The following is an 11,428-nucleotide window of genomic DNA, read 5'->3' as shown; positions in this document are numbered from 1 at the left end:
GGGATTAGTTGGGGTTTTGTAGGGGGAGGAGGGGGTAGAGAATAGGCATTTTTTATTTATTTTGTTGAAAATTAGTTTTTTTGTTTTTTTTTATAATTTATTTTAATTAATTAGTATATCCAAAAGTCACATGTTTTCTTTTAATTAGTTATCAAGATATGTTATTCTTGAGGGTATTGCATGCACTTTATTATAATTATAGTTTAATTGTCAAGAAAGTGTCAAAATGACATAACATGTCCTTAGTTAAAGTGTCTAGAAAAAATTGGTGTCACCTTTAAGAGATCGACGATGGATTCCGCTTTAAGAGAAAATCACAAATGATGATCAGTTTCTCGGGTTACTTGCCAATATGTACAAGCAACAAAATTTATTTTCAAAAAGTGATCATATGTATATGTAATGTATCGAATATATATATAATGTATTAATATTGTATAAATAATAAATAATTATGTATAAATAATGTATATTAATGTATAAGAGATTTATATACATCTAAATATATTATTTATATAATAAAGTATACATGGCATATGATTTTTTTTTTTAAAATCCCAACCAACTCAAATCGTATCTAAACAGTCTAAAAATTTAGATATGAGCTCCTATCAATGTTTCGAGTCTTTTGATAAATTAAATTATTCACGCAAAACGATTTACGTTTTTCAATCTCAACCAACTCAAATCTCCTCTAAACAGTCCCAAAATTTAAATATGAGTTCCTCTCAACGTTTTGAGCCTTTTGATATATTATTCACTCAACTCATGTTTGTGCCAGATCAAATTCTAAAATTTGAGCTTCGAAGCTCTTCAGTGGCTAATTTCAACCGATATATTTTTTATATGAGATTCCATTGTCTAGCTAGTTCGGTGCGTTCACGTTTATGGACCGGAGGTCCTTCCACCACCGTGTCAGGGTTTTTGAGGCCCACATCAAGTCTAGCTTTGATACCATAATAAATTAAATTTGAGTCTAACTCACATATCAAAAATTAGATCAAAGATAAGAGAATTGTCTAAATTTTATAAAAGAAACCCAAGATTTCATTTATTTTTCAATGTGGGACATTCCATTTATCAATACTTCACTAAAAGAAGTAAATGATCGAGCCAGAAAGTGAATTTTAAAAACTAGATAAATATTCATTCAAAGTAAAATACTTTAAAAAATACATCTAATAAACTATATATAAACCTACATGTGTCCTCTTTTTTCTTTCTAATAAAGACTAGGATTATTAAAACCAAGGTTCTTAATTCTTCCAACTAAACTTCCTTATGTTTGAATTAGACAACAGTAAGTTTGACCAATAATGTTGTTTCTATTCTAAATTTGTCTCTACCAAGAGCCTTCAATGAACTTATTCATGCGGTCGGAGCATAATCATAATCTCCATCATCATCTCCGTCTAACGATGCTGCAGGAGCATAGTCATAATCTCGATCATCATCGTCTCCTTCCAAGAATGCTGCAGGAGCATAATTATAATCTCCATCATCATCACCGTTTCTCTCTAAGCATGTTGCTGGTGTATAATCATAATCACCATCATCATCTCTATCTGAACACAACCTTCTTTTCTCGAACCCAATAATCTTAAAAATTCCAGACATACTATATTTTACTTAGTAGGCATTTGGCCATGCGATATCATATCACGATATGGTATCGTGAGATGGAATCAACGTTTGGACATGCGATTTTACGCTGATTCCATCTCATGATTCCATATCATGAGAGGTGATACCATATTCTCCAAAAACCATGATATGGAATTATATGGTGATTCCATATCATGATTTGAGATATTTTAATACAATAATTGATCCATGAGTTTATATTTTGTTAAAACAACCCCACATTTATATCTATTAACCATTTGTTTCATATGTAAATAAAATTTATAATCACATCATTACTTTTTAAAATTTATTATTCTCACCGACATAAAATTTATTATTCTCACCAACATATAGTCACTTTAACTCACACCTCATGATTGTGAAACTTTTCAACATTCACTTGATCAGCAAGATGGCACCAACATTTATACAACCAAAAAATATCGACTGTGTCAAGATTACCGAGGAAGTGAAAGAGAGCCTCAAAATGCCAAAGAACTATTTAATTATAGGCATTCATCTCTGCGCAATGTGATTGAACGGACTTTTGGAGCTTGGAAAAATAGATTTAGAATACTGAAACAAGGCATGAACCATTATGATATTGATACACAAGTGAAAATTGTCATAGCTTGTGCAGTGTTACATAATTATTTGCGAGAATACCAAAGTAGTGATGAAATATTTATGGTCTATGAACATGAAGATATAGTTGCGGAGGATATTGACCAACAAATGGCTCAAAGTAACATTGTTGGTTCGTCTTCTCGGTCACATGATCGAGAAATGCAAGTTCAACGTGAGGAAATTGTCCGTACTATGTGGGAGGATTATATTAAAGACTAGTACACTACAATTTATGTTCAATTTTTTTTATTAAATTAAAGTTAGATGAAACAATTACTTAAGTGGAGAACAAATAACTTTGTAATAATTTATTATGCGATTTTATAATTTTTTATTTATTTGATAAGATTGAATAAACAATTGGGGCTATTTTAATAGTTTTACAACTTATGAGATTTTTATGTTTATGAGAAAATACATAACACAAAAATTCCATATCGCATGTCCAAACAAACCTTCAATTTCATCTCATGATTCCATATCATGATACCATATCGCATGGCCAAACGGGCCCTAGAGAAAACTTTGAAATATGAGCTAGATGTATATTTGTACCTCTTTTGATAAGATGTGAAGATTAATGTTATGATAGGTAAGGTAACAAAATGCTTATATATAGGAAAGAGCCAAGTGTGCACTCATTTAGGCACGTTAGGAAGTGTGACTTTGACATGAAGAATGTGCAAAGCCATATGCTTGGCTCCAAAATTAACTTTACATGTCAAAAGTATATATATTTGTATATATACTTTTGGTGGGAATAAATTCACTCTTTCTTGAATAAACAAAATTTAGTGTGTGCATGCCACGTGGAAGTGTGTTTAATCTACGTGTATGCTTAGTTGGCATGCCACATAGACAAGGTTATACTTGCAGAACAAAATATATATGTATAATACATAAAAGTGCTCTTTAACTTATCCTTATATATATACTAGGGTGGGGAGGCCCGTGCTCCAATAGTAAAAATATGATGGTTGTAAAAATATTGTAATATTAATGAATCAAGGGTCAGGGCGTTTGTAGAAGAATGTATGCAGTGCAAGGTATGCAGAGAAACATGTAAATAGGCTTATATTGCAGTGTGAAATGACAAGCATTAACGCAAGAGCAAAGGGAGAGTACAGTTTTATGCTATCAGAAAGACACAGCAGACAAAAGGATTTGTTTGACCGTCATTTATTTGAATGTCAGCAACATTATTCATAATAAAATGTCAGAAGTCTAATTCTGTTGTTTATAGTTGAAAGGTAGTTTCATTGGATGTGAGTTGAGCTGCTGCAAGTAGGAAGGAGTCAAAAATTGGTGTCAGTGTGCAAAAGAGCTGCTGCTAAATCTGAAGCAATGAAATTGGTGAATTCTTGTAACTAAAATAAGCTAATTGAATAGTCAACATGAGAGGAGGAGGTAAAAAGAAATTGTCAACCAATTGATTTGAGCATGGATATGAACATGGATAGAGTGTTTTTAGCCCGGAATTAATGTGAGAGTGTGCAATGTTATGTCAGACATAAACAAAACCAAATTGTGAAATTTGAAAGCAGACATGAGCAAGTGCAAAAGCAGTAGTATAACATAAGTATGACACTTACAATGTTTTACAGGAACTATGTGGATACGTGTATGAAAGAAAGTAAACTACAGCTAAAAGTACAGATTTTTAGCAGCAATTTTTGGTGTAAATGTAAATATGTGGAAGTCATAATCATTTTGAGCCATAGTTTGGTGTGAAAGTGAGATGTAGACTGACCTGTTACACCTTTTTGGTTGGTGTGGGTGGTTCAAATTTTCCCAGTGCATTTGAAGGACCAGCTGCAGCAGTTGTTGCCATCACTTCTACCTCACTTATTTCCAAAGGCTTTATCTTTTTAGAAGTCCTATCAGTAGCGCTCTGTGTAGTATGTTCTTTTTCCATGTAGGAAAGAATGGACAAAGTTGTAGTTGTGGTATTTGAGCTGCTCCAAGATGACTTCCTTAGCTGAATTTCGAATACTTTACTTGACAGCATCTCATGGACATGATTCAAAGACAATGATTGTCGCTGTAAATGTAACAAGTTAGAACAAACAGTTTAGAACAAAGCATATGTGGTCAACTGTTTGTGCTGAAGATAGATGGTATTATGACAATAAGTGTGTACAAGTAGGTAGTGGGAATAAGAGATAACCTTATTGCAATTTATGTCAAATATGTCTTCTGCTGTCATGGACAATAATTTTTCTCCTAATTCAGCAGAGATAGATGTTGTGGTTGTACCAGTATCGTCAATAAGATCAATTTGGAAGCTACAGTTGAAATGAGGGGAAGTTTGAAATATGTGTATAATATACGCTATATTTTGTAGAAAGTGTAAGTTAGAAGTCAGAAAAGTATAGTACCGAGGCACTAAGGATGTTTTCCGATTGCATTTTGGACAGTCAAAATCCTTTCTATCCTTTGTTCGCTTCTTCTATTTGCATCCTGAGCATTCAAGCACACAGAAGTCTTGGAACTCATCTAATATGGCCATCTCTGCTTGAACATAGAACACTTCCATCTGTGGGAAGTTTTCAGTATTTAGGCAAAGCTATAGAATGGCAAAATGAATAAGGATTCTGTCAAATGAGGAGGTTCAAGTATGATTTACGGAAGGTGCTGATGAGATTCCTGCAATAGAGATAAGTTGTTGGCCAGAAGGGGTGACTATCATGGGAGCGATAGATGAGCTTATTGAGGTTGTATCTGATGGAGAACTTAACAACATTGTTTTGTTTTCTTTTGCCCTATTGTTAGAACAAATAATATGTTTAGTAGCTTCTTTACATGCGAAGTAAAGGTAGAGAATAAATATGAAATATGAGTACCAGTTGAGGAGTGCAACTGCCTGGGGGTAATTTGGATTCACCCGTACTGTGGAATTGTACCTAGTCTGCAATGACAGCCCTGTACAACACATAAGTTGTATATTGTTTTGTTATAATATAAAATTATGTTGGTAAGAAGTTGAGTGCATACGTACCTTGATAAGTAGAGATTCCTATACTTCTTCCAAGGATTACAAGGAGATCTGTCTCTGTTGTCATTTTTGAGGAAATTTCGTGTCCTTCTATTTCTCCGAAATCCTCCCATAGAGTGAAGAGGAACTGATTTTGCCTGAGAGTGCAGAACATAAGGACAAAAGAGTAAGGAGTATGATAATGCCTAGATAATAATTGATGATGTGAGTAGAGAAATGCAAAAAGTGGTTACTTATTCAAAATATTTGCAGAAAATGGGAAAGCAGAATGTCAAATGTTATACTTACTGATTGTCACAAAGGGTAATTTCTCGACAGCTATGATGACTGCGACCGGCGTTTTTTTGAGGGCCACAACGAAGAACGACTGCCAGTACATCTGCGTATATAACACATAATGAAATGTTGCAAGTGTTGTGCAGCAGTAAAGATGTGTATTTCAGTCTGATAACAGTTAGGACGATCGATGTACCTATTTCAGCAGCAGAATCAACCATCAGATGAGGAATGCGGTCAAAGCTGGTGATATTCAGTTTGGTTGGCGGTGGAAGCGGCTTTTCAACTTCATTAGATGGTTTGATTTGTTCAATTACTGTTTCTTTGTCAAGAATCCAGTAAAATTGATGTATTGGTTTGCCGTATGAGATTGGTGAGACTTTCACTCTTGTAGTAGAGATGAGGTACGTATTGAAGAGTTTAAGTGTAGCTGCATACTGCTCGATTTCATCAGTGTACATAACGGCCCTAATTTGGCATTCCTGAAAGTCAGAGTTATAGGAAGTTGACATTAACTAAGTTGAGAGGAAAAGAGCAATAGCTATAACATAAAATATACTAATGAGGTGACCTGTTCATCTTCCAAAATTAAATTTTGGAATGTACATTTCTTATCAAGGCTTTCTCGGGGGCGTCCTATTTCGACAATTTGAACTTTGCAAATCCAATCTCGTGTTGCTGGTTCTATTTGGTCGATGTTCAGTCTTTGTACCATGGTTGTAGGAAATATAGGTAACCAAATAGTAGTATCTGCAGGATAACATGAATATTAAGTCAAAGTAGTTTCGTTGTTGTGTTTTTATGAAGAGGGCTGATTAAATTAGGAAAAATGAGTTGAATGAAAGCAGCAGTGTGGAGTAAAATGGACCTTGTAGCTGCATAAATGAGCTTTTGATGGAGTAACAAAGCACTAAGAAATTCTTGTAACAGCAAGTTAGGACAAACACTGAAGCTAAAGTACAAACTCATAAAGGATGACATAGGATGTATCATACTATTTACGTTGTTGCTATGTTGATCTGGTAACCATTTATGTGTTATTAGTTTTTTGTCATTGATGAGGTACAGCTGTACAATTGTAGAATGCAAAAGTAGGAGATTGATAATTAGAGACAAAGAAAGCATGTACAGCCAAAATGACGAAACAAAGTATAGTACTTAAGAGTTGTACCTCTTACTATTGGGTCGCATGAGATATAAACTGCGGAAACATAATAAATTTTGTATGTTCCAAAAAAAAAGAAAGTGAAGAACAAATGAAAAACAAAACAACAGTGTTGTCATAGTAAAAGTAGAGTGATGTGTAAATCTGTTAGGGTCGTTTAGTGGAGCTCAATGAAGACATAAAATCATTTGGCAGGCATTATTAATGTGCAAAGTACAATTGGAGAAATCTTTTTTCACAGAGGATCTGTTACAGCGACAGAAAATGTTGCACAATATGAAAAACTTTACTGAAGCGAGTATGTGATGGCTTATGTATGACTTAGTATCATCGAAGATACAGTTTGTAGAAGAGACCTAATATGTCACATTTATATCCAAAGGCAGCATTAAGTCTTACGAAAAATGTTTCCTATTTTTCCTAGAAACTCAATTTTCATGTGACAATTTAAAATTTCAATAAAAAGAAACCAAAAAAAAAGACAAAACAAAACAGCTATGCTGCAGATATTTTGATCATGTTGGGCATGAAGGTAAAAGCAAACTGCTGGACCTATGGTATATCTATGAAAGATTGAATGTACCTAATAACTGTAATTTGTATCAATTTTTATTTTCTGTTTTGGTGAGAAGCAGAATCTGCAAGAAAAAATGAAAATGGGAAGAGGGAAAAGATGAAAAGGGAAGAAATAATACCTGAGAAAGGGAGCAAAAATTTATCTTGAGTGAAAGGCTAGTAAATTTATGTTGTATGAGTAATATATATGTAAGGGTAATATTATATATTATTGTATATATATATATATATATATAAATATGTATTACCTTATCCTTATCCGATTTGTTATTTTTATTTATTTTAGAAATATATAAATTATAAAGGACCAAAAAATGACATGTGTCTTGTTGGAAATTCATGGGGTTTTGGTTGCCAATGAAATGGTGCCAAAAAAGATAGAAAATCAGTACATTTGGTAGTCCAAAAAGAGACAAAATGATTACCTTTGACTACCTAATGTAATGATTTTGTTTGTTTTTTGGCATTATTTCATTGGCAACCAAAGTTGCATGAATTTTGAAGAAGACAGTTGTAGTTTAATGGTTCTTTCTAAATAACGAAAAAATTATTTATCTATCTATCTATATATATGTATATATATATATATAGAGAGAGAGAGACACTGTCACACACACATCAAACGATGTGTCATCTGGTTAGTATCGTAGCAAAAATAGTATAGGATTAGCGTTTTGTTTCTACTGTAAAATTGAATGTAGGAACTGTTAGGCTAAAGGTAGATAATGCATTTTTGTAAAAGTAAAATACATTTGAATGCCTAATAAGTTGACAAGCACACAGAGATTACTACTGCCTTTGCTTTTTCTTTGACTACATGGGAAAGTTGAATGGTACTCCTTGTAGCTTTCTCCTAAAGTAAGGGAAATTCATTAATGTGTATTTCACATTATTAGGGACTTTAACTGTGAATGGTTTGAGCCTATATGATTAGAGGGACTTTAGTGGTAGACAGTTGAGGGCAAATATTTAGCGAAGTTCTTTTATTGAAGGTAATATCTTAGTGTTCAATTAGGGTCAGTCAAGACAGAATAACATAGTACAATGTAGACTGAAGAATACAACAAAACAGTAACAGAGGGAAAAAAAAGAGAGCAGGAAAATGCAGAAACTTACGTTTGTCAGTCAGAAGTTTGTTTTTTATTTCACGAGCTGAAGAAGTGTGAGTTAGAAAATCTTACATAAGCTGTAGCAAGTATGCAGTGTATTAGTTAAAACTATGCAAAAACGAAGATTCAAATGAAGATTGCATTCTTTAGACCACTCTAATTAACTACAAGGTCAAATGACAGCCTAGCAACAGTAGAGCATATATGAAAAGACAGATATGTGGTAAAGGCGCAAATAGCAGCCGTGTGTGAGGGTGAAGCATATATGTCGTTAATACATTGGGTAAAGTTGTTGGATCTTCGGATAATTCCCAAAGTTAACTGTCTCTTTAGTGTAGAGCAGTTGGAGAAAGAAGAGTGTCTTGTTCTTTCAGCTAAACTACTGTAGTTTATTCTGCAAATGACGAAGTTGTTTTTTCCTGTTGAATTATCTTTCATTGACCTATTCAGTACATATTTCTTGTGGACATCAGCAATGTAGAAATCCCAGAAGGAGTAAGACATAGAGTGGACTTTTCCTCTAGTTTGACACGACATATATACTGCAAATCAATACTAACTAAGGCAACTAACGAAAAAATTGACTGACATTTGCACATTAGTACAGGGAACTCCTACAGTATATTACATTGGTTTGTTTAGAGGGCATTACCTGTATATCATATAACCCATTTAGGTATAGTTACATTTGATAAGAGCCCTTTTGTTCCCACTGAAATGAATATAGAGAGTACAAGAGAATGACTAAATATACAGTAAGATTTGCTTATGTAAAAGGACATGAACTTAGTAGCCAATTTTTTCACTTGTCAAAGAGAAACAAGTTGAGCTATGGGTTGAATGCCATAAATAAGAACAGAAATCTAAGAATAAGCGTCAGAAATGATCTGTACCTGCTTGCTCTGAATGCTGTATTTTATTTTCTATGTTGGAAACATTGGTATTCATTTGAGCAGAACCACCAGCAGAAGCCATGGGATGCAATGTCCGGACATCAGGAGAATTAAGCAGATAAATTTTTGTAGGAATGAAGTCTGTGTTACTACTGCCTGCAGATACAGTGATGTGACCATGTTAATCGTAGAGTTTGAAATGAAAAACAAAGGAATACAAACCACATCCACTGCGTGCAATTACCACATCAGTGTCTACCACATTCCTAGTTCGATAGAAATACTTAAGAGTTAGCTTTAGGTCTAAAGCGAAGCATGATTTTGCGTGTTTTTTCGCATTATTTGATTGGCAACTAAAACAACATGAATTTTGAAGAAGACAATTGTAGTTTAATTGTTGTTTCTAAATAAGGAAATTTTTTTTTAGTTATCTATGTATCTATGTATGTATGTATATATATATATATACTCTCTCTCTCTCTCTCTCTCTCTATATATATATATATATATATGCGCGCACACACAGACACACACATATGAAATGGTGTGTCATCTGGTTAGTATGGTAGGAAAAATAGTATAGGATTAGCATTTTGTTTTTACCGTAAAATGTAATGCAGGAATTGTTCGGCTAAAGGTTTAGGTTTAGGTCCAAAGGCAAGAAAAACTTACAACATGCATGTATAGATAAGTAAAGCTTAAGCATAGCAGAAAAACCATGAGTTAATAATTGTAACTCCTTAATTGAAAATCATACAGAAATTGAGTACATAATTGTAAAAAAAAAAGGTGAACAAGACAGATATAAACATAATAATACCTTGATCTCTTCATTTACCACTGGCATTTCCATTTGCATTTGCAGTTGAATGAACTGATGGAGGCGCAGGTGGTGACAATTGCTTTTGTTGAAGATGTGCATCGGCAGCAGAAGCTTTAGTATTCACTTCTACAATATCATCATCATTGGCTTCCAAATGTTGTAGCATTTTTTGGATCAGTGAGACATGCACATCATGATTTTTAGCGGCTTCTTTCTCTTAAAGTAATACTGTACTTTCAAACTGTTTGAAGTTTTCCAAATACATGTTTAGTTTTGCCTCAACTTCAGCTTCTTCCTTTTTTAGCTGCTGATTTTTCCTTTGCATATCCTTTAATCGATGGAGAATCGATTGAAGGATATGTAGAGGAAAAGTGAGGAGGAAAAAAAATGGAAAAGCTAAATTTGAGGCAAAACTGAAGTTATGCTTGGAAAAGTTAAAAGAGTTGGAAAGTAGAGTATCACTTTAGGAGGAAGAAGCTGCTAAAAATCGTGATGTCGATGTCTGAGTGATCCAAAAAATGGTAGAAGATTTGGAAGTGAAGGATGATCATGTCGTAGAAGTGAATAGTAAAGCTTGTGGTGCCGATGGAGATTTTGATTAAAAGGATTTTTGGTAAATGTGACTCAGTTTTTACAGATTCAAAATCTGTCTTAAGATTTTGAATTTTTGTCCACAGGTGTTTTTCGCAGATGCAATGAAGAACAAAAAAGAAGAAGAACAAAGACAAAAGAGAAAGAATAAAAAGAAATGACGATGTGGGGGTACCTGTCTTCATCAACAATTGTTGTGTTTTAAAGCTTAATGTTTAGATATAGATGAACTGAATGTAGTGTTCCTCCAATAGCAAAATCGTTCTTCAATTGCACGGTTACTTCTATGGTGAGCAGATTGTTGAAAGTATGAAAAAAAGCCTACAGGAAAACACAATGGACCAAGGGCAAAACGAAGTTAGAACATAGATAAAATAAACTCATGAGAAAAATACATAAAACCCAGAGAAATGTATAGTTGTGAAATTAGTGAGACCTTGAAATCATCAAATGTAAATAGAGGTGAAATTGACAATAAAGTAATATCAAGTATTAATTGTTACTTATCTTTAAAAAAATCAGCTAAAGTAAAATGATCTGAAATTTAAGAATGTGTAGCATGAGGGTGGCTAGTTGTTACATTTGTTGTTTTTAAAAGTATCATGAGAATGCTTTTCGAATAATTTCGTCATAAACTACATTATATGTAGAATGATCATTTGTATCCTCTGCTGTAGGCGGGCGTATTAATATTTTTACGTTGTCTGAAGACTTTACTTGAGATAAAGCAACATAAAGTTGTCCATG

The 11,428-nt window shown here is 33.4% G+C and overlaps 1 protein-coding gene across 1 annotated transcript; it reads right to left on the bottom strand.

Annotated features, from left to right (window-relative positions):
• Positions 1-4,118: 4,118 nt before the first annotated feature.
• On the bottom strand, positions 4,119-9,437 carry LOC102602808 (replication protein A 70 kDa DNA-binding subunit D-like). The gene is made up of 10 exons (XM_015304185.1): positions 9,268-9,437; positions 6,096-6,274; positions 5,721-6,006; positions 5,537-5,627; positions 5,252-5,385; positions 5,097-5,175; positions 4,880-5,015; positions 4,632-4,789; positions 4,421-4,544; positions 4,119-4,294 (listed from the first exon to the last, which is right to left on the bottom strand). Exons 1-8 carry the CDS (start codon positions 9,347-9,349, stop codon positions 4,703-4,705), a joined length of 1,074 nt encoding a protein of 357 aa, XP_015159671.1. The 5' UTR covers positions 9,350-9,437; the 3' UTR covers positions 4,119-4,294; positions 4,421-4,544; positions 4,632-4,702.
• Between the last annotated feature and the right edge of the window lie 1,991 nt (positions 9,438-11,428).

The sequence above is a fragment of the Solanum tuberosum genome, unplaced genomic scaffold, assembly GCF_000226075.1.
Source record: "Solanum tuberosum cultivar DM 1-3 516 R44 unplaced genomic scaffold, SolTub_3.0 scf00511, whole genome shotgun sequence".
In the NCBI taxonomy this organism is placed as follows: domain Eukaryota; kingdom Viridiplantae; phylum Streptophyta; class Magnoliopsida; order Solanales; family Solanaceae; genus Solanum; species Solanum tuberosum.
This window is presented reverse-complemented; position numbering and strand designations above follow the sequence as displayed.